The sequence below is a fragment of the Oryzias latipes genome, chromosome 3 (genome assembly GCF_002234675.1).
Source record: "Oryzias latipes chromosome 3, ASM223467v1".
NCBI lineage: Eukaryota > Metazoa > Chordata > Actinopteri > Beloniformes > Adrianichthyidae > Oryzias > Oryzias latipes.
Window position 1 is genome coordinate 5,151,515 of NC_019861.2, and position 22,132 is coordinate 5,173,646.

Below are 22,132 nucleotides of genomic sequence, written 5' to 3' on the forward strand. Positions count from 1 at the left end.
AAGAAGACTTAGCAACTCCATCTGCTGATGAAGATCAAGTGCTACAGCTGAAAGCTCTTGAACATACTGATCAGGAGACTCACTAATCAGCCTTAAGTTGACTTGCTGCATTTTCCTGGCTTAACCCAATGATAAAGAACCGTAAACAGGTTGCACTTATAAAACAAGGACACTCTTCCAATGAAGAGGCTGCAAACTCTTGTGTGTGTGAAAACCTTGTAACTCCAGCTCAGCTGAAGGACTTCCTGTAAAGGTGGAGGTCAAGCTCCAGCTTTAAGCATTTTCCTCTGTGATAAGTTTGTTTTGTGTGTTTGTGAGTGTGAGAGGGAGTGTGTTTGTGTTTCTGTGTGTAGATTAAGTGCAGAGCTGCTGCCTGTAGTCCCTCCTCCCCTGCAGCTCTCTATATATACCCCGACAGAGCAGCGGAGCCGCAACTCTGTTTCGGCTGCAGTCGTCAGTGTGCAACAGTGTGATTAACAGAGAGAGAGAGGCAGAGAGACATTCACTGATTGTGTGTGAAGCAACAAGAAGGGACAAAGGCACACAGCCAGGTGAACCTCTTCCCTGATGATGGACAACTACGCCCTGCCATTCTGGGTTTACTTGGCTGCTCTGACTGTGTTTGTTTGTGGAGCAATGAAAAGAATCCTGGCCTTCCACCTGAGCGTTGGCCCGACCCTGATGGCCTGGCTGGGGGCCACCCTGCTCGTGGAGCAGCTGTGGGTGTTCTGCATGCCAGTGCTGCTGCTCCTGGCACTGCTTGGCCTGGCCTGTTACCTCTACTCTGCCTGCAGGACTGGCCCACCACAGACAGCTCTATCTGGTCAGGGGAAAACGGTCTTTATCACAGGTAAGAGGACACTCTGTCTGCCTGCTCTTCCTCTCTCAGAAGTTTGCAGAAAAGTGCACTATACTGCATGTGTTTGGGAAAGGGGGGGTCTGGAGGAGCCTTGAAGCTGTGGTTAGAAGATTGCAGATGTGCAGCAGACATTATTTTTATGTAAAACAACTTTAGCACTTTAAAAATGTTGTTACATTTGTTTTTATGTTCTAGCATTTGAACGTTTTCCAGTATTACAAGTCACTCAGCTGTTCTAAAACTTTAAATATTCTCTTAGATGTTTTGCTGTGCTTGGCCTGTTTTTCATAGACAGAAATTCTGTGTGTGAATGTTCCTGTGTGTTATCACACAGTGATACGGGGTTCACACAGGTTTGGACTTTTTACCCCATTGTGGAAATTTTTGCTATTATTGGCTACCTTGATTTGGATAGTGGTCTTTGTTGGAGCAAAAACAGATCCTGATGCAGACCCCTAGCTTCCTGGGTAGATTTATTGCTAAGCCTAGTAGTGTGTGTCTGCATGTGTGCGTTTTTTGGAGGGCAGGCTTAAAAACAGAGGTTTCGTAATTCTTGGTCAGTCTGTACATTATATTGCAGATCAGCTTCCTTAAAAAAGCTCTTCTCAGGTCAGACAGGTCTGTGCTGTCTGTGCCGTTTGTCACAGAACAATGGATGCCTCCGTTGTGTGTGTGTGCGTGTTTACACGTGTTAGGCTGTGCAGGGGGATTACCCTCCAAAGTCAAAGTTGGGGGGATCCACCGTCATCTGTTTCACTCTAACCTGCTGTCATGTCTGCGGGGCTAAAACACGGTTGATAAGAAGCTATTTAGTTTGTGTTGATGTGTGTGTGTGTGTGTGTGTGTGTGTGTAGAATGGCCACTGCCTCCACTATTTGTGTTGTGGTTATTGAGATAATCAGATCCACAGATTAATGTGGCTTGTTAATAACACTCTGTGAGTATGTACTCTGGTGTAATCTGCACTAAAACACGTATGTTGGAAACCTTTCCAAATGCTCTCTGAAAGGCAAAGAGCATGCACTCTTCTCAACATTAAAGCCTTTATTTGGATCTAAAGTCAAGACTGCATCCTGTTAAGGGCAGAGCCCTGCAGAGACTGAGTTTAAATTGAATTTAAATGGAAGTCTGATGCAGCCTTTTGATTTGTTCTTTCTTTAAAATGCATGAGATGAGCAGATTGTTTGTCCTTGGGGAGAAAAAAACCTGATGAACAAAAGACGTGAGGATGTAACACAATCACCTTTTAGAATTGTTCTTTGAAGAGTTCTGGGTTGCTGGTCAGATCAGTCCCTGATTAGGCAGACATGAACATGTGCTTTAACTTTGGACGTCAAAGAAGAATGCCTTGATGCCCATCCAGACAAAGACGGATGATTGAATCAACCATGAACTTGCAGAAACAGTGGGTATCTTCTGAACATCACCTCTTTGTGGTGATTCCCGTACATGTGTTCTGGCTCTTCTTTTGTTTGGCTTCACAGCACAAAGTGAGGCTGTGGTCTGGCTGGAAATGAATGCGTGATCATGAGCTGATGGTGTCCAACTCTACGAGATGAACAAGTACTGGCACTCAGTTTTCAGAGGCGAGTTAAACTGTACTGGAAGAGGCTGCCAAGAAGTCTGTTTGATCCAAGAATGTCTCTTAGTTTGCAGAGATCCATAAAGATTTGGCAATAATTAATTTATTCTAAAAAAATGTTTTTATGAACAGGAAGAAAAAATTATGATCAGTTGACTTTCTGAGTGCCAGATGAGGTGTTAAAGTGAAAATGATAGAAATTTCATTCCACATTTCAAATCTGATTATACTTCCATTAGAGTAGATTCAAATACATTTTTATGTTTACTCTAGACTCAGAAACGTATTAGAATAATGTGTAAGTATGTTTTATTTGTTAGCTTGTCCACTCACGCCTGACCCTGTGACATTGTGTTCTCAAGTCCTGCTAAAACCAACTGCCAAGTGAGTGTCCCTTCATTCGGTGTTGCTGTGGCAGCTGTGTTGGCATTGTGTGGTCCGACACACATCTATGCCATGTGTTGATCAAATGCAAAATAATTTGTGCCCTTGGATCTGCGGGTGGATTGCATGTCATTTGAAGAACGAAGATTGTGCAGAAAACCAAATGACATTTTCAAATGAACTGTAAAGACCAGTTGTCATCAGTGTCAGTGCTTTGCGGTTCTCTACCACGAATTCTCAAGAAAACTAATTAGATTTTTTTCTCGTTTTAATATTGTGTTTTTTTAAACTGAGGAAGTCATACGTATTCTTGGTGGGACGTTTGTATCATTTTATAGTTTTGAGTGTGGACTGAGTTTGAACTCGGGTAACATGAGGTCAGCAGTAAGCCTTCTCCCCTCAGGCAAAGACGGGAAGCACCAGGACTGTCCGTCCATCACATGACCACACACACATGCTGACAATCATGCAATAAACTTTTGGAGTACTGAGTACAAGCCTACAAAACTAGACTTGATGTCATGATTTCCAAAGACAGCTCTGTTTTCTTTTGGTCGGAGGACAATGGCACCATGATTCAGCCTGTTGGTGCAAACATCTTAACAAAGGACTTGTCCAGATCTGTTCTTCCCATGCACTCAGGAAACAGGGCTGCACTGATCACAGGCAAGGAAATCTAGGTTATACAAATATCTGTGTCAATAAATCACTGCAGCCAGCATCACACACCCACACCAAGGAAAAACACTGATTTCTGTGAAGCATTGTTGCGTTAGCGTCCACACATGTCAGACATGGCTCACTGCTTTTGTCTTGCTCTGTTGAGAATGGAAGTTCTGTGCTGTCAACGGCTCAGAACAACTTTCTTTCTAGGGTTTTTAGTTTTCATTGCTGGAAGTAAGAGTTGGCCGACTGGCTGTCGGGAAACAAAGTAGCCTTTTTGGAATAGATTACATCATTTAAGTTTTAGTTTAATTTAAAACAAAATCATAATCTTTAGAAACATTTTCAATAATATCAATGTGATTCGTATTCTTAAGGAAAGTGAATCACTTTTTAAAACCAGGTCCAGCAACCATTGAAAAGCATTCATTACAACTATGTCAGTAGGGCTCTGTCTGTGCATTTTCCATTCCTGATCCTGGTCAGATCAACATGACCTACAGACCTTCAGAAGGCCATCTGCTCCCAGTGCAACAAATACCCCTGAGACTGACGTTGTACCTCCTCCACCTCCTCCAGCTGCAGACGTCTCCTTAGCACGTGTCCTAACTCCCTGGACCAGTGAGCAATGGGTTAAGCGGAGCATCTACTAAGCTCATAATCAGCAGTTCTTTGTAACTCAGACCCACTGAGCTGCTACTGAGCAACATGGAACAAAAGTAAGAGCAGGATGAGAAAACATCCGGTGATAGCTTTAGAACACTGAGATCTTTTCTGCTGTTTGATTTAATCAGGAGTGCTACATCTCTCAAAATTGCTGATTAAATTCACGCTATTTCTTTCCTGAATTTTTTTCCTGTTGTCTGTTTATTTTGTGAAGATTGAAGTCTTACGTAAGAAGCTCTGAGATCTTTTTAAAAACAGAGTTCTGGTAATTTAAAGCTGCCCACCATGGTCACATGACCTTTGCTTACACTTGAACCACACTCTTGGCGTTCCCCAGCGATGAAGCAATGCTGATCTTTGCTGTTCCATCATGTTGTGTTTACAAAAAGAAACAGAAAAAAACAGTTGCTGTTGAAATGTATCCCTGATGAGATTTGGCCTGGAAGTGTTGCTCGGGTTTTGTTCATTGATCTGTTTTCACAAGTTTTCTCAACGGGATTTCTTTCCCAGTATGTGGGACTATTTTTACCACTTGAGCGTACAAAAGCCCTCTGATGATCCACTTTTTGCAAACGCCTGAATCTAAACTCTGCTTAAACAAGCAAAGTCAAACAAAGAAGGTTTTAGTTGTGAAGTTTTCCACATCTGTGGTACTGTAGGATAAAATGCTCTTAAAATACCACAGGCTGTCAGGAATCTTGTCATGAGTTTGCTCGTTCTGAAAGGATTTCAAACCCAAATGTGTAGATTTCTGTGTTTGCAATATGAACTTTTTCACATGAACATTGAACTGATTTTAGAAGGAGTTACAACAGGCTGACAATCAGCCAACAATTATACACAAGACTGCAGGTGAGAACTAAGAAGAGGAACCTCTTTCCCATATAATGTGGGCAAATGCTGTACATACATGCCCAAGACATCTTGAGAAACCTGAAAGAACTGGTGGGATTTTGGAGAAGCTGTAGTTGTTCAACCTGGCAACACCATCAATAAAGAGAAACACGACATTTCTAAAATTCTTACAGTGTTTTGCATGTTTAAAAACAAATCCAAAGCTTCGTAAACCTAAAAAAGACACTTACATGTACTTAAACATTTCTTTTGACCATCAGGTTCCCCTAAACATAAGAATCTTACATTTAGCAATTTCATTTAACAGAAACATTTGTATGTGTGAAGGATCTTCTCAGTCAATCAAAAAGTGTTTGTTGTTGGCAAACTCAAACATGAGTCTGCGAAAAATTATGTGAGGACCCCAGTTTGTGTTTGTTTTGTAAAGATAATGAGCATTTGCTATGACGGCAATGAGGAAATCCACTCACGACCCCTGACCTTTTCCACACCAGGAAGATAAGACTTTCTGAGAGATTTAGAAACACTTAGGCTTCTTTTCTGCACTTTTTTTAAATCCCAAATTTAGAGCTAAAAATGCATCTACGCCATTGGAAAATACCACGGCTTAAACAATTGCAAGATAAATAAAAAAACTACAAAAAGCAATAAGATATTAAAAATAGCACATGTAACATCTTTGCCAAATTGTTTTATTTGAGTTTTAGAACTAGTTAATAAAAAAACTATAGCTACAAGCTAAAAAACGAACCTGTTTTAATAGTTGGTGCAGATGTAGAGCGGTCGACCACTAATCAGAGAATTGAAGGTTCTGTTCCCACCTTGCCCCCCCCCCCCCCCCCCCCCCCCCATGTGTGAAGTCTGAACCCCACATTGCTACCAGTGTTTACAGGTTGATACCAGTGTTTGGCAGCGGAGCCCCAATCAGTGTGTGAATGTGCATGGGCCTAGGACTGTAAAGGAATGTGGGCCTTAAAGCAATGTAGAAAAGCGCTCTACAAGTAGATGCTTTTGAAGTGACAATATGTAAAATAAAGAATGTTTCAGAAGGGACAGAGTCACATGTCTAAGAACACTGCAACTCTGTCCCTTTCAGACAGCCGATGCAAGCCGAGGTTTTTAGGCTGCTTCGGGAAATGATAATTGGCTGACAGGTCAGATTTACAGTCCCTTGCAGAAGTATTTGGCCCCCTTGAACTTTTTAACCTTTTGCTTCATTTCAAGCTCCAAACATAAAGATATAAACTATAATTCTTTTTGAAAAATCAACAAGTGGGACACAATCATGAAGTGGAATGGAATTTATTGGATATTTCAAATTGGTTTAATGAATAAAAAACTGAAATATTGGGCGTGCAAAAGTATTCAGCCCCTTTACTTTCAGTGCAGTAAACTCTCCAGATGTTCAGTGAGGATCTCTGAATGATCCAATGTTGACCTTAATGACTAATGATGATCAATAGAATCCACCTGTATATAATCAAGTCTCAGTATAAATGGACCTGCTCTGTGATCGTCTCAGAGGTCTGTTTAAAGTGCAGAGAGCATCATGAAGAACAAGGAACACACCAGGAAGGTCCGAGATACTAATGTGGTGAAGTTTACAGGATTTGGATACAAAGAGATTTCCCTAGTTTTAAACATCCCAAAGAGCACTGTGCAAGCAACAATATTGAAATGAAAGGAGTAATGGAAATGAACGGCCAGGTCTTTGTAAATCTACAGACCCGATTGTCCGTCTAAACTTTCAGCTCAAACAAAGAGATGACTGATCAGAGATGCAGCCAAGAGGCCCATGATGACTCTGGATGAACTGCAGAGATCTACAGTTGAGGTGGGAGAGTCTGTCCATAGGACAACCGTCAGTCGTATACTGCACAAATCTGGCCTTTATTGAAGAGTGGCAGGAAGAAAGCCATTTCTTAAAGATATCCATAAAAAGTGTTGTTTAAAGTTTGCCACAAGCCATCTGGGAGACACACCAAACATGTGGAAGAAGGTGCTCTGGTCAGATGAAACCAAAATATGGGCAATTGTTGTTGTGATTTTGGGCTATACAAATAAAATTTAATCCAAATTTTTGGCAACAATACAAAAAGTTATGTTTGGTGTAAAAGCAACACAGCTCGTGACCCTGAACACACCATCCCCACTGTAAAACATGGTGGTGGCAGCATCATGGTTTGGGCCTGCTTTTATTCAGCAGGGACAGGGAGGATGGTTAGAATTGATGGGAAGATGGATGGAGCCAAATACAGGACCATTCTGGAAGAAAAACCTGATGGAGTCTGCAAAAGACCTGAGACTGGGACGGAGATTTGTCTTCCAACAAGATAACGATCCAAAACAAACAGCAAAATCTACAATGGAATGGTTCACAAATAAACATATCCAGGTGTTAGAATGGCCAAGTCCAAGTCCAGAGCTGAATTCAATTGAGAATCTGTGGAAAGAACTGGAAACTGCTGTTCACAAACGCTCTCCATCCAACCTCACTGAACTACAGCTCTTTTGCGAGGAGGAATGTAGTCTCTCGATGTGTAAAACTGATAGAGACCAACCCCAACGACTTACATCTGTAATCACAGCAAAATGTGGCGCTGCAAAGTATTAAATTAAGGGGGATGAGTAATTTTGCACGCTCACTATTCCAGTTTTTTATTTGTTAAACAAATTTCAAATATCCAATCAATTTCATTCCACTACAATGTGATCAAATTTTCCATTAATTCTTGTTGACTTGTTTTTTTTAACACATATTTCATTTACAGTTGATTATCTTGAAAGAAAAACAAAGAATCTGGAAAGCTTAAGCTGCACTGTTCAGTACCAGGTATTTCTCTCTGAGTCACACTGGTTGAGGTTTTGGCTAAAGATGTTCTAGATCCATTTTAGGTCACTGAATCGGATCCAATAAGATCATTTAAAATGAACCGATTTCAGATAGGAATCATGTTTTCAACCAAAAATGAAGATATTAATGAAATGGTTGTTAAAACGTTATTCAAAAACAGGATTTGGATGCTAAATATAAAAGTAAATGGAAGTGTTCGATATGAATTATAAATATATATGTAAATGTTAATTTTTAGAAAAGACAAATGTGTTTTTAAAAAAAAGGAATTTTACGTTCTAATAAAGTTCTAGTAAAGGTTATCTAACTTTTAGATTTAGACTTAGGCTTAACATTTGGATTTAACATTTAGTATTACATTTAATGTTTAGGCTTACTATGGGTATTGGAAATAAAAATGCAAAAATTATGAGAAAATTGTGGACGTCTGACATATTATAATATTTACTGAACTTTTACAGTTGGCATCCCATAAACTGCAACAAGACAAATAATCACTCCTCTGCTGCAAATCATTTAATGCTGAAACTATTACTGTGTGCCGGAAAAGAAAATAAGACCATTTTGTCGTCTAGACTTCTGACAAATAACTGTGTAGGTTATTTTGCTGGTGGGGAGCAACTGAAAGACAATGAGAAGAATCCACCTCATAGCCTATGCACAAACATTTTTAGAATGCTTGTTACAGTTTTACAATATAACCTAGATTTTTTTGGGTTAAAATAAGGCCATTGATTTGAACCACCTGAGCTGAGTGATTTTCCATGAGTCCATTAACCTGTCCTGTGTACTTTGCAGCAGTGACCCAGGGGATCCGAGTTAATGGAAACCTCAGACTCATGCTTTCCTCTGCAGTAGAACAGAATCATTAACTCTGCTGGTTCAGAACCCGACCAGCTCTGATCTCCCTCTGTCAACCCCAATGACCTCTCACCCCTGTTGGTTTCACAGCGACTTGCACATGAACTCATGTGACCAAAACAAAACAGTGGCCCGAATGACCCTCAGCATGTGTGGGAGGGTCATGGTTGCATGTGACTTCAAAAAGTCACCAAACAGTTTATAAAACCTGGTACACAACCAACACCTCCTCATGCAATTAGAAATAAACACTTTTTTTTGAAGAAGAGAAATGGCTTCAACACCAAAGAAACAGCGAATGAGGGAAACCATTGAAGTCCTCTGAGTAATGTTTCCATAAAATGTTACAACTACGTGTACACTTTCATGCTGCTGTTTCATAACTCAGATCGCTTCAACATCTTTTCTTTTTATTTTATTCAGCGCTAAAATCCCTTAAATCTAGGCTCAAGCAATTGTTTGTCTCTTTTGGCTCTTTAAGCATGAATTCTCACCGGGGAGACCAAGAGCACGTTCAAGAACATCGAAAGTTTTTTCTTGGAACCCATAAGGCACTGAAGAACGTGGTTACACCACATGTCCATGTTGATTTAAGGGCCGGTAAACATCTGCAACAAGAACATCCTGGGTCTCTAATTGCTTTCTCATCCATGCATTACGCATTCATTGTTTTTATCTTGTTCTTATAGTATATTTATCATACTTTATTTCATGTTTCCTTCTGAGCGTGGTATGTGTGATTGCACACTAACCCAACAACTGAATTTTTCCGCGTGGAGTTTAATAAAGTATTCTCTACTTTACAAGGATAATTTGGGAAGCTAATCCAGAGATAACACAGATTTGGCAGATATCCTGACAGGGGATTGTACTTAAAAATCAGTGAAAGAGAAAAATTATTCTAAATCTCAATTGTTTACCTCCCACAGAAAAAAAAAAAATGTAATCAAAGCTTTCTTTATACCGTAGGCCATGAACTTCAACCAAGAGGAGTCCTGCTTAAGATATTCACTGGCCCCCTTACCACTGATTGGAGTAACCTGAGCTGTTTACAGAGGTGGAGCTGCAGATGTTGTCACTGGCCTCCACCCAAACACATATGTGTCTTTCTGACCTCGGCCATGTCATCCAGCTCATCCATCTCTGGACAGATCAACGTTTATTTCTTTATGTGGGGCCCCTTAGAATGTCAGCTCTATTATGTAACGTCACCCCCCCCCCCCCCTCCACCCACCCACCCCCCAAAGCCAGATACACATATCAACGCTGCACATGTAGTTGCAACCCCCAAGTTCTTCACATGACTCTTGAGCACGTTGAAGGCCTGAGAGAGCTCTCCAGCCTGTATCTGTAAATCAACTGTTAAACTAAGCAGTAAATATTGCTGGACAACTTAAGCAAAAGACCAGGATGCACATAAAATCTTCCGACTAGAGTCTACGGTGCAGTGAATAAACCAGACAGAAGCTTCCATTAAACAAAAAGCCAGAAATAGCCGAGCTTACCCAGCTGGACGATTCGGCCGGGCCCACAGATCCTGGTGCTGGTGGGAGTTCTTATTGGCTGTCAGATCTGTGAGTAGTGAAATGTCCTACTCCTACATATATCCAACTTCAGACTGACTGAGGTCTGCAAACCCTCACAGTGACCTTGAACACTGAGGATCTACAGCTTTTGCTTCGGCTCTGCACGTCCAGGAACGTGTCCACGGAAATAGGGTAACCCAGAGGGGCTTGACACGAGTGTAGCTTTTATAAACAGGAAAATGTTAAAGCAAAAAAAAAAAACACCCAAAAGAAAAATAAAAAAATAAACAGGACCTTCATGTGGATGGTTTACACAGGCTGCACTGCAGAGACACTGTGGTTTTTAATCCTTTTCTCTAAACATTTATACACTTTAAACCAGTGAAATATTCTTAAAGCTTATATTTGACCTGAAGCAGCTTTTCTGTTTTCACCTCCATGACATTTGACACGACATAGTGAAGTTGCTCATAAGTGGGAAACATAATACAGGTCTTCAAGAGATTTCCTATTCTTTATCTTTCATCCACAACAGCACAGCTTTGCCACTGACAGTTCATTAGTGACAGATGACATGCGTGCACATTTCTTCTTCTGTCCCTAAATGCCTTCTGACCCATACTTAACACCACCACTACAGACTGTCACCCCTACGACGTGCCCTACCTCACCGGACCTTTTGGTCCTGGTTTGCTTTCGGATGGGGGATGCAGTAAGTTACTGCAACCAGATGGGGAGACTTTTCACTACTTTATGTGCCCACATCCAGATAAATAGACGTGGGGGGGGCATGTCTTTATTTAAACTAAGGCCAGGTCACAAGTGCAAATCATGGAGTAATTTGCTGTGGTGAAGGAAAAACAAGTGGATGACATTGGAATTTCTCACTCAGAGTTTGATCTCTTCAGGTCTTGACGAACATCAGTATCTCTGGTTGATAATGAAGAGTGCCTTTTCAGATCCCAACCTTTTCTTTTCTGTTTGGAAAAATGCAAGCGCGGTGAAAATGTGCTTGTTTTGATTTTGGCATGGCTTGGTTGTAGACTGCATTAAATCAGACGATTTGGGGTTGATATCTTTTTAATCTTTCACTGCACACTGTTTTCTGCTTACATTGTGTAGATGTTACAAGAAAGACAAACTCTGCTGCTGCCTGCTGCTCTGGTCTCCTATAGCCTGCTTTGCTACAATAGTCAAATCCAAGCAAGGTCATTTCAGGACAGCTGGGTGAGGTATGATGGGTACTCAGAAATGTGACCCATGTCAATCTGATCCTCAGACTTTTTTCAGTCCATATAAACAAATTGACAAGAAATTTAATTTAAAAAAAGAAAATACACAATATTTTTTTAACAAGCTGAAGAAGGGCACGATGAAAAAAGTTGCTCAGTAAGCATTATTTCAACCCTATGGACCTACTTTGACTTGTGTTTTTGTACAAAACTAATTGATGCGCAAAGCTTCCTGACTATGGGGCATCTGGTACCACTCCAATTAATACTGTAAATTCCAGGGACATGACAGATCGTTTGTGTTTACCACAAAACAAATGTCTGCAGTCAACGTTCACACGTCACTTGAACAGTTTTTTTGCAATACAATTTCAATTAATGGGGCTTTAGACAACCTCCCACTGCGTCAGAATAAGCTCAAGCTCTGCCTAATCTTATGTCCACCTCGGTGTCCAGCTTCTGCTTCAACTTTTATTCCTTGGGGAGCTGAAGATGAAACCCTCTGATCTCTGAGTTGTCAAGCTGCTCGCAGCAGCAGATTTATGGTAACCTTGCAGGTGAGCTCAGTCCTCGGAGAGCATGAACATGAAGTGTTTCTGCAGAGTGGGGTGGGATTTATTTTCCTCTCTCTCAGCGGCTCTTTTCTCAGGACATGACTTTGGAAATCTGCCAGGAACACGGGGGAAGCAGCATGCCAGTGCCTCAGAGCTCGCCAGCAGAACTCATTCAGACACCCTCTGCACAAAGGAACACACAGAACAGCGAGTTCTGCTGCAGATCAGGTTGTAGGAGTTCTGAGTACGTGACAGATCCCCACAGTGGCTGCATCGGAGGGACTCTGGAGTCCTTCCAGGAAAACATATGTGGTGTGAGAGCCCAAATATTCTACAGTCTGATTCTGTGAAGAAAAAGCCTTGGAGACAAAAACCGGAAAGAAAATTTTAATTTTAACTAATTTGCTAAATATTTTAGCCGTCTAAATTTTTTTATATTGATTGTATGGAAAACAAGGACATTTAATTTTATATGGAAATATTAGGGAAATGACACAATTTGAACGTCATGACAAAAAAAAATAAGGATTCATGATCCACTAACATCTGAAACATCTAAAACTACAGCGCACAACAATTAATTCAGCGTGTGTTTTTTCAAACTATACATTTTTTTAAAAATAGAAAAGTTAGATTAGTAAAATATTAATAGAACTACATGGAAAGCAAAATGTCAAAACTGCAGAGTCAAAATTCCATTCAAAGCAGCAATTATGACAACATAAATTACACTCATTTATGAAAAGAATTCTGAAAAATATATATAGTATATAAACAGACATAACAAGGGATTTAGAGTCTGCATTAATGTGGATCTGAGTTTTACTGTCAATAAATAACACAAATGGTTCAAAAGACCACAACTCTAACCTCACAACATCAAACCCCAAAACAAGCCTCAGCAAATGTATCTTTTTTGTTTGTCAGGGTAAGTGCTGCCATCTACAGTTGTGCAGAAAAAGGGAAAAAAAACTATGATCAATCTTCTTCTTTCTCTTTCGGCTTTTCCCATCAGGGGTCGCCACAGCGAATCATCCTTTTCCACCTCACTCTATCATGAACATCTTCTACCCTAACATTAGCCAACTTCATGTCCTCTGTTAAGACATCCATGTATCTCCTCTTTGGCTGTCCTCTTGCCCTCCTGCAGGCAGCTCCATCTCCAACATCCTTCTACCAATATATCCACTATCCCTCCTCTGAACATGTCCAAACCATCTCAGTCTGGCTTCTCTGACTTTGTCGCTAACACGGGCAACATGAGCCGTCCCTCTGATGTACTCGTTCCTTATCCTGTCTAACCTGGTCACTCCTAAGGAGAACCTCAACATCTTCATCTCCGCTACCTCCATCTCAGCCTCTTGTCTCTGTCTCACTGCTACCGTCTCTAACCCATAGAGCAGAGCTGGTCTCACCACTGTCTTGTATGCCTTTCCTTTGAGTCTTGCTGGCACTCTTCTGTCACACAACACTCCTGACACTTTCCTCCAACCGCTCCAACCTGCCTGCACTCGCCTCTTCACCTCTTTTCCACACTCCCCATCACACTGAACTGTTGACCCCAAGTACTTAAACTCCTGCACCTTCTTCACCTCAGCCCCCTGTAGCCTAACGCTTCTACCTTGATCCCTCTCGTTCAGACACATGTATTCTGTCTTACTACGACTGACCTTCATGCCTCTTCTTTCCAGAGCAAACCTCCACGTCTCTAGCTGTTCCTCCACCTGCTCTCTACTCTCACTGCAAATTACGATGTCATCCGCAAACATCATTGTCCAGGGAGATTCCTGTCTTACCTCGTCTGTCAGCCTGTCCATCAGCATAGCAAACAAAAAAGGACTCAAAGCTGATCCTTGGTGTAGTCCCACCTCCACCTTGAACTCCTCTGTCTGACCTACGGCACATCTCACCACCGTCATACTTCTCTCATACATGTCCTGAACTACTCTGACATACTTCTCTGCCACTCCAGACGACCTCATACAGTACCACAGCTCCTCCCTCGGCACCCTGTCATACGCCTTCTCTAAATCTACGAACACATAATGCAGCTCCTTCTGGCCTTCTCTGTACTTTTCCATCAACATTCTCAAAGCAAAAATGGCATCAGTGGTGCTCTTACGGGGCATGAAACCATACTGCTGCTCACAAATCTCCACCTTCTTCCTAAGCCTGGCTTCCACTACTCTTTCCCACAGCTTCATTGTGTGGCTCATCAACTTTATTCCTCTATAGTTGCTGCAGTTCTGCGTGTCACCCTTGTTCTTAAAGATCGGAACCCGAACGCTTCTCCTCCATTCCTCAGGCATCTTCTCACTCTCTAAAATCCTATTGAACAACCTCGTTAGAAATTCCACTGCTGTCTCTCCTAAGCACTTCCATACCTCCACAGGTACGTCATCAGGACCAACGGCCTTTCCGCTCTTCATCCTTTTCAGAGCCTTCCTAACCTCATCCTTTCGAATCTCTGCTACTTCCTGCTCCACAACAACCACATCTTCCTCCCTTCTTTCCCTGTCATTTTCCACGTTCATCAGCTCCTCAAAATACTCCTTCCATCTTTTCTGTACACTCTCCTGGGTTGTTAGCACCTTTCCATCTCTGTCCTTAATCACCCTTATCTGTTGCACGTCCTTCCCATCTCTGTCTCTCTGTCTGGCTATCCTGTACAAGTCCTTCTCTCCTTCCTTTGTGTCTAGCCTGTCATATAGCTCATCGTAAGCTTTCTGTTTGGCCTTTGCCACCTCTCTCTTCACTCTACGCTGCGCTTCCTTGTACTCCTGTCTACCTTCCTCAGTCCTTTCTACATCCCACTTCCTTTTAGCCAACCTCTTCCTCTGGACGCAGTCCTGTACTTCCTCATTCCACCACCAAGTCTCTTTACCGTCTTTCCTCTTTCCAGATGACACACCTAGCACCTTCCTACCTGTTTCCCTGATAATCTCTGCTGTAGTTTCCCAGTCATCTGGAAGCTCATCCTGACCACCCAGGACCTGTCTCAACTTCTGCCTAAATTCCTCACAAGTTTCTTCATTCTGTAGCTTCCACCACTTGGTCTTCTTTTCTGTTTTCCCTCTCTTCTTCTTCCTGACCTCCAGAGTCATCTTACACACCACCATGCGGTGCTGTCTGGCTACACTCTCTCCTACCACCACTTTGCAGTCACTAACCTCTCTCAAATGACCTCGTCTACATAGGATGTAGTCCACCTGAGTACTCCTACCTCCACTTCTGTATGTTACTCTATGTTCCTCTCTCTTCTGGAAGTAAGTGTTGACTACAGCCATTTCCATCCTCTTCGCAAAGTCCACCACCATCTGTCCCTCCAGATTCCTTTCCTTCACACCAAACCTGCCCATCACCTCCTCATCACCTCTGTTGCCCTCACCAACATGCCCATTAAAGTCTGCTCCAATAACAACTCTCTCACCTCTGGGGATACTCTCTATGACCTCATCCAACTCACTCCAGAATCTCTCCTTCACTTCTAACTCACAGCCAACCTGTGGCGCATACCCACTGACTACATTCACCATCACCCCTTCAATTTCTAACTTTAGGCTCATCATCCTGTCTGAGACTCTTTTCACCTCTAGAACACTGTTTACCATCTCCCCCTTCAGAATCACACCTACCCCGTTTCTCTTCCTATCAACACCATGATAGAACAGTTTGTATCCTCCTCCAATACTACGTGCCTTGCTGCCCTTCCACCTTGTCTCCTGCACACACAGTACATTTACCTTCCTTCTCTCCATCATGTCTGCCAGCTCTCTGCCTTTCCCTGTCATTGTGCCAACGTTAAGAGTCCCTATTCTCAAACCTATGTTCCTGCCTTTTCCCTTCTCTCTCTGGCCACGGACCCTTCTGCCTCCCCTCTTTCTTTGACCAACAGTAGTCAAATTTCCACCGACACCCTGTAGGTTAACAGCATCTGTGGCGGTCGTTGTTAACCCGGGCCTCGACCGATCCGGTATGTGTAAAGTGTTGTGGATGATTCGCATGGTTATTTTGGCAATTTTTACGCCGGATGCCCTTCCTGACGCAACCCTCTCTATTTATCCGGGCTTGGGACCGGCACAGAGGCAACTGGCTTCCAACCCCTGTGGCTAGATTGGAAAAAAAAAAAAAAAAAAAAACTATGATCAATATATTAAATATTTTCCTTCTATTTGCATCTCTGAGGACAATCATTTCCAGCTCTTGGTGTTTGTCCCTGCAGGCTGCGACTCTGGTTTTGGAAAGGAGGCAGCAAAGCGTTTGGACTCTCTGGGCTTTGAGGTCTTTGCAACAGTGTTGGAGCTGACAGGAGACGGAGCCAGAGAGCTGCAGAGGAGCTGCTCGCCTCGTCTCACACTGCTCCAGGTGGACATCACGCAGCCGCAGCAAGTGCAGCAGGCGCTGCTGGACACCAAGGCAAAGCTGGGCCTCAGAGGTAAAAGACTTGTGGTTTGGTGTTTGGATGCAAACTTCTCAACATCAGTAAGAGCATAAAGGAAAGTATGCCGACAGCTGGTCTTTATTTAGAGCTCTATTGATGCATAAAGAGAGGTCATGTGATCAAAGACTTTCAGAAAACTTGAAAAGCTCAGCTTTGTGTTAAAAACCTCACACAGCTCTCAGCTTCAGAGGCACTGCTTTTCAACACTTTTATCAGATTGACTCGTGGATTGACTCTGTGCCAAATGGCCTCACTGCGCCGCCAGCTGAGAAGCATCTTTGGCAGAAGGCGGAGACACCAGAAAAGAGTCTGTTACATAATTTACTCACATTTGCTAACTCTGCGCAGAAGGAAGAGACTGAGAATCATTTTGCAGTTTGTTTTTCCCCATCTCAGCATCATGATTCACCTGACAAAAGCTTGGACCACAGATCATTGGAGCTGTTGGAGATCAGTCAGTCAGCAGTAGCTCAGAGGACATGTCCTTTTTGCGCTTAACTCATTTTTCAGGGATTTGACAAACTTGGAACGCTCTCCAGTAGTCTGCTCTGCCTGTTCACTTCTGAGTATTTCCTCCGGTAAACCAGATGCTCAAACAGTTATTTTGTTCCAGGAACACTTTCTGAAAATGGGGTGGAGGGTGGATGGTGGTTCATGTTTCACACCATGGTCCAGGTGAATACTCGATTCTCATTGGCTGCTGGGTGTGCATTAAAAAGTGATATACCACAGGATAAACGCACGGTGAAAAAAGAAGTTCTGGTCACCTAGCTTAAATGTTTTGTGTCAATGGCTTCTATAAAACAACCTTTTGCTTCACAATTTGGACAAAAACAAGCGCTAAGAGGTGAACTTTCTCTCTGAACTGATGCTTTATTCAACCCATTGGAAAGATCAGCAAAGGCTGGCTGTAATTGGCTAGGAGATGCATCTGTCATGACATTGACCATTGCACCGCCCAAGGGCCTGAGCCTCTTGGTCATTCAGGGATACGCTCAGTGTGTGGGTGTGTTTGTGTGTGCGTGTGTTTTTGTGAGCGTGTGTTTGTGTGTGAGGGTGCATTTGTGTGAGCGTGTGTTTGTGTGAGCGTGGGTTTGTGTGACCGTCTGTGTGACCGTGTGTTTGTGTGTGCGTGTGTTTGTGTGAGCGTGTTTGTGTGTGCGTGTGTTTGTGTGAGGGTGTATTTGTGTGAGCGTGTGTTTGTGTGAGGGTGTATTTGTGTGAGCGTGTGTTTGTGTGTGCGTGTGTTTGTGTGAGCGTGGGTTTGTGTGAGCGTCTGTGTGAGCGTGTGTTTGTGTGAGCGTGTTTGTGTGTTTGTGTGTGCGTGTGTTTGTGTGAGCATGTGTTTGTGTGAGTGTGTGTGTGTGTGCGTGTGTTTGTGTGAGCGTGTGTTCGTGTGAGCGTGTTTGTGTGTGCGTGTTTTTTGTGAGCGTGTGTTTGTGTGAGCGTGTGTGTGTGTGTGCGTGTGTTTGTGTGAGCGTGTATTTGTGTGAGCATGTGTTTGTGTGAGCGTATGTTTGTGTGAGCGTGTGACTGTGTGTGTTCTTGTGAGCGTCTGTGTGAGCGTGTGATTGTGTGAGCGTGTGTTGGTGTGAGCGTGTTTGTGTGTGCGTGTGTTTGTGTGAGCGTGTGATTTGTGTGTGTTTGTGTGAGCGTCTGTGTGAGCATGTGATTGTGTGAGCGTGTGACTGTGTGAGCGTGTGATTATAAGTGCGTGTGTTTGTGTGAGTGCCTGTTTGTGTCCTTTGCTGGGTATTTGGGTGTGAACATAAATCTTTCAGGACTTTGAATCTTTTCACTTATGAGGACCAAGATCAGCAACCTTCCTCCCGCCTCATTAAAGTTTAAGGCCATGTGGTTTGAGGTCTGTGGGACATTTCCAGTAAGGAAGCAGGAAATGTTCAGACCTCCTGCAGAAACAAAGAGCAGCATGTTTGTGGAACATTCTGCAGATTTCTTTCTTTCTCAGTTGCACAAGTCTTTGCTGTGCCTGCAGAATTGCTTTAGTTACATCCTGATGTACTCACATTTGTTCCAAATGTGTTTCACAGCTGACTGGGCACAGCTCAGACAGCTCTGTTCGTATTATGAGCCACATTTAGAAAAAGATCGCAGACAAACCTATTGAACTAAACAACAGCAAATGACCGGGCAAACCAATGGCAGACTCTCAAATAAAGTATTCACCCACAAGCAGAGGCTTGTGGATCATTCTATAGTCGCACTGTTAAATGAATATGGCCTGGGTCATTCCCGTTAGTCAGGTATGACATGAAGATGATTACTGTCCTTTGATCAGTGTAGACCGGAAGTCACCTGAGGTATGGTCTCTGCAAATAGAACAGTTAGGTTAACCAAGATTCGAACATGGATCCTTGACAGAATCTAAAACTCCAGGAAGTCTGGATGAGGAGGTGCAACACATTTAGCAGGAAGTCTTTTACCATCTGACAGTGCAGGTAATGCATGAAGCCTCTAAAAAATGTATCAGAGACCAACACGTGAATTTGCAGTGCTAAACTGCATCTGCAGCCACTGCTGTGGTAAGAGAACTCTCCAGAGCCCCAGGCTCAAATAGGAACATCAAGTCCAGGTTTCCAAACTGAAGCTTTTTTTAAACAAATTGCTTCGCATAAAGTGTTTTGATCCAACAAGTTCCTAAAAAAAAGCCCTCACAAGGACTCTGAGCAGCACTGCACGTGTTCTGTCTTTAGACTGACTCAAGTACTGCCAGACCGTTTGGTCTGGCATCAAACAGACAGGAGCAAGCAAACCTCAAAAAGCAAAGTTGGCAGCCACACAGCAGCAAAGCCACATCATTCCTCAACGGAAGTCTGTCACTTTATTTCATAACCGTAATCACACACAAAACCTCCCAGCACTTACAGGCAATGCAGGATGCTGAAGAATCTCAGAGCGTCATCAGTCTGACCCACAGTGTGTGTTTCTGCAGGTCTGTGGGGTTTAGTGAACAACGCTGGTGTTTGTGTGAACTTTGGTGATGCAGAGCTGTCACTCATGTCCAACTTCCGTGGATGCATGGAGGTCAACTTTTTTGGCACGCTCAGTGTCACCAAGAGTTTCCTACCACTGCTGCGACAGGCCAAAGGTCGCATTATCACCATCTCCAGCCCAGCCGGTGAGTACCAGCAGACGTGCACATCTAGTTCGACAGAACTTTGTTCTTTTCCATGCACAGGGGGATCTGGGTTGTTACTGATTCTTACTTATTCATTGCTTCCATGCCATCCACGAGGTTGCAGAAGAAACAAATATCAGTTTGGTGTGCTACCAAATAATAAAAAGAATGTGTTTCTCAAAATTAGTACTGGAATTGGAGACATAACAGCAGGAATTATAGAAATTTTCCGGCTACATTCTGGTGAACGTCATAACCATCTTCAGGTGTTTTGGCTTCAGTCAGCTGATGGGGATTTTTACTAACGAAGCAATCCCGGGGTTCTGCAGCATGACCTTTTCCCATTTCTTCTAGGTGACCAGCCGTTTCCCTGCCTGGCAGCATATGGAGCATCAAAGGCAGCTCTCAATCTGTTGACTGATACTCTTCGACATGAGCTGGAGCCCTGGGGAGTCCAGGTGTCCACTATCCTGCCATCTTCCTATAGGACAGGTGTGGTCCCCTCATCCCAGCACAAGAACTTTCAAAAGCTTGTTATACTGCAAACACTGATCCCCGCTGTTCACAGGTCGCACCAGTAACCACACTTACTGGGACCAGCAGTACAAACAGCTGCTGCAGGGTCTTCCTCCAGCACTACTCGAGGAGTATGGCGAGGACTATGTGATTGAGACCAAGGACCTGTTTCAGAGCTTTGCCAGCCAGGCCAACCCAGATGTCACTCCGGTTATTGACACCATTGTTCAGGCGCTGCTCGCAGCTCAGCCACAGGCACGTTACTATGCTGGCCCCGGCGTGGGCCTCATGTACTTCATCCACAGCTACTTCCCCTTCAGCATCAGCAACCGCCTCCTCCAGAAACTGTTTGTGAAGAAGAAGCTCATGCCCCAGGCACTGAGGAAGCAGTCAGGCCTGGAGCTCCACAGCCTGCACAACAATAACAACAACGAGGAGAAGTCGGAGAAACTGTAAGGCAGTGGAGCTGTCCCCCTGCAGATAGAGGACCACATCTATAACACACTCCTGCAGCCACAGCCTGTCTTTTTGTTTGTTCAATCAGTCCTGGGGGGTCACAATATCATGCACTTGGTAGGGTAGGGATGCTGCAGCAGGCCAGTCGAGAACACAATCACACCAATTCCATGTGCCTTTAAACACTAAGCTGAGAGAAATGAAGCTGCATCGTGTGCTCTCAGGCTGTTGTCTCACACTTTGGCTCCACCAAGAGCAAAATCAAATGTACACTAAGAATCACAGAAACATTTTAAGGTGTCTCAAGCCAGCCTGATATTTGAGTGAGGTCTCACAACTGGAGGCGGGGCTTCTGTGTTTTTGTCATTTAACATCCTGGACCCCTGATGATATCTCTTGAAAGCAGCAGAGAGCTTGTGGGTGGATGAGCTCAACCTATGAGCTGCCTCCAGCTCTTTACCAAAGTCAGTGTGCTTCAACAATCCAGCATTGGATACCTCACTAGCAAAGGGACTCCTCAGTCACTTATGGACATCAGTCGGTGCAGTTATACAATCAACAAATTTCAGCAGAGCAAGGAGCAACAGCACAGAGTGGCCAGACAGTAGCACAGAGCCTGATCCATCCGTGTGAAAAATGTCATTTTAATGCCGATGATAATGGGTTGTTATTAAAAAGGGAAACTGTTTTGGAGGGAGAGCGGTTTAGTGATTTTGTTTTAAAGATTCCTTAAGAAAGAGATTATTGTAACTTCTGAGAGTCAGAGTACCTCGTTGCACTTTCGGCCCAAAGCAAGTGAAGCCTGGGATTTTTGAGAGACAGATGAAAAGTGCAGCTGATGGTTTCTCATTCAAGCGTGTGCTGCATCCTCGCACAGCTCAAAAGTTCCTTACTTTCCTCACATGCTGAGAGCAGCCCTGGCACATGTTTCTGAGGACAGACATGTGCTCAGTGGGTCTGTTCAGGCTGTGGATCTGTCTCTAATGTTCTGTTTCAAACTGTTAAAATATTTATGTTGTCCGTTTCATTTACTTCAACTGTGATTTTTGTATGAAAAAAAGAAAAACAGGAACAACTATGATGTGAAGCATTCACTTTGTTTATTGTTTGATAGAAATAAAACTCTTTTTCAAAATTTGCCTTTTGGTTTTTGCTTAAAACAAACAAGAAGGCTTACAGGTCTTAGGGAGTGTGTTAAAAGTTAAAATACAAGCAGTCAGAGAGGGGTTGCCAGGAGAATTCTGCATTTCGCGTAAACCTTCAGTGAAGCGTTAACTTGTCACTGCGACGGCAGAAAGCAGTGCGCAGGTTTTATTTCAGGAGCTGGAAGTAAACCTTTTTCTCAGATTTTTGGCAGTTCCTTATTTTGACAAATTATATATATATAATCTATTGTTACACCATGGTCCAGGTGAATACTCGATTCTGATTGGCTGCTGGGTGTGCATTAAAAAGTGATATACCACAGGATAACCGCACGGTGAAAAAAGAAGTTTTGGTCACCTAGCTTAAATGTTTTGTGTCAATGGCTTCTATAAAACAAC

The 22,132-nt window shown here is 43.1% G+C and overlaps 1 protein-coding gene across 1 annotated transcript; it reads left to right on the plus strand.

Annotated features, from left to right (window-relative positions):
• Positions 1-422: 422 nt before the first annotated feature.
• Positions 423-21,723, plus strand: LOC100125474 (corticosteroid 11-beta-dehydrogenase isozyme 2). The gene is made up of 5 exons (XM_004066807.4): positions 423-850; positions 16,259-16,471; positions 19,431-19,616; positions 19,971-20,108; positions 20,185-21,723. The coding sequence occupies exons 1-5, from the start codon at positions 568-570 to the stop codon at positions 20,586-20,588; spliced, it is 1,224 nt and encodes a 407-aa protein (XP_004066855.1). The 5' UTR covers positions 423-567; the 3' UTR covers positions 20,589-21,723.
• Positions 21,724-22,132: the final 409 nt, after the last annotated feature.

Bases quoted from the DNA above. Each gene is read 5' to 3' on its own strand.
- LOC100125474 (XM_004066807.4), top strand. From the start codon at position 568: ATGATGGACAACTACGCCCTGCCATTCTGGGTTTACTTGGCTGCTCTG. The intron at 19,617-19,970 runs GTGAGTACCAGC...CATTTCTTCTAG, and splicing joins CACCATCTCCAGCCCAGCCG to GTGACCAGCCGTTTCCCTGC. The intron at 20,109-20,184 runs GTGTGGTCCCCT...CGCTGTTCACAG, and splicing joins GCCATCTTCCTATAGGACAG to GTCGCACCAGTAACCACACT.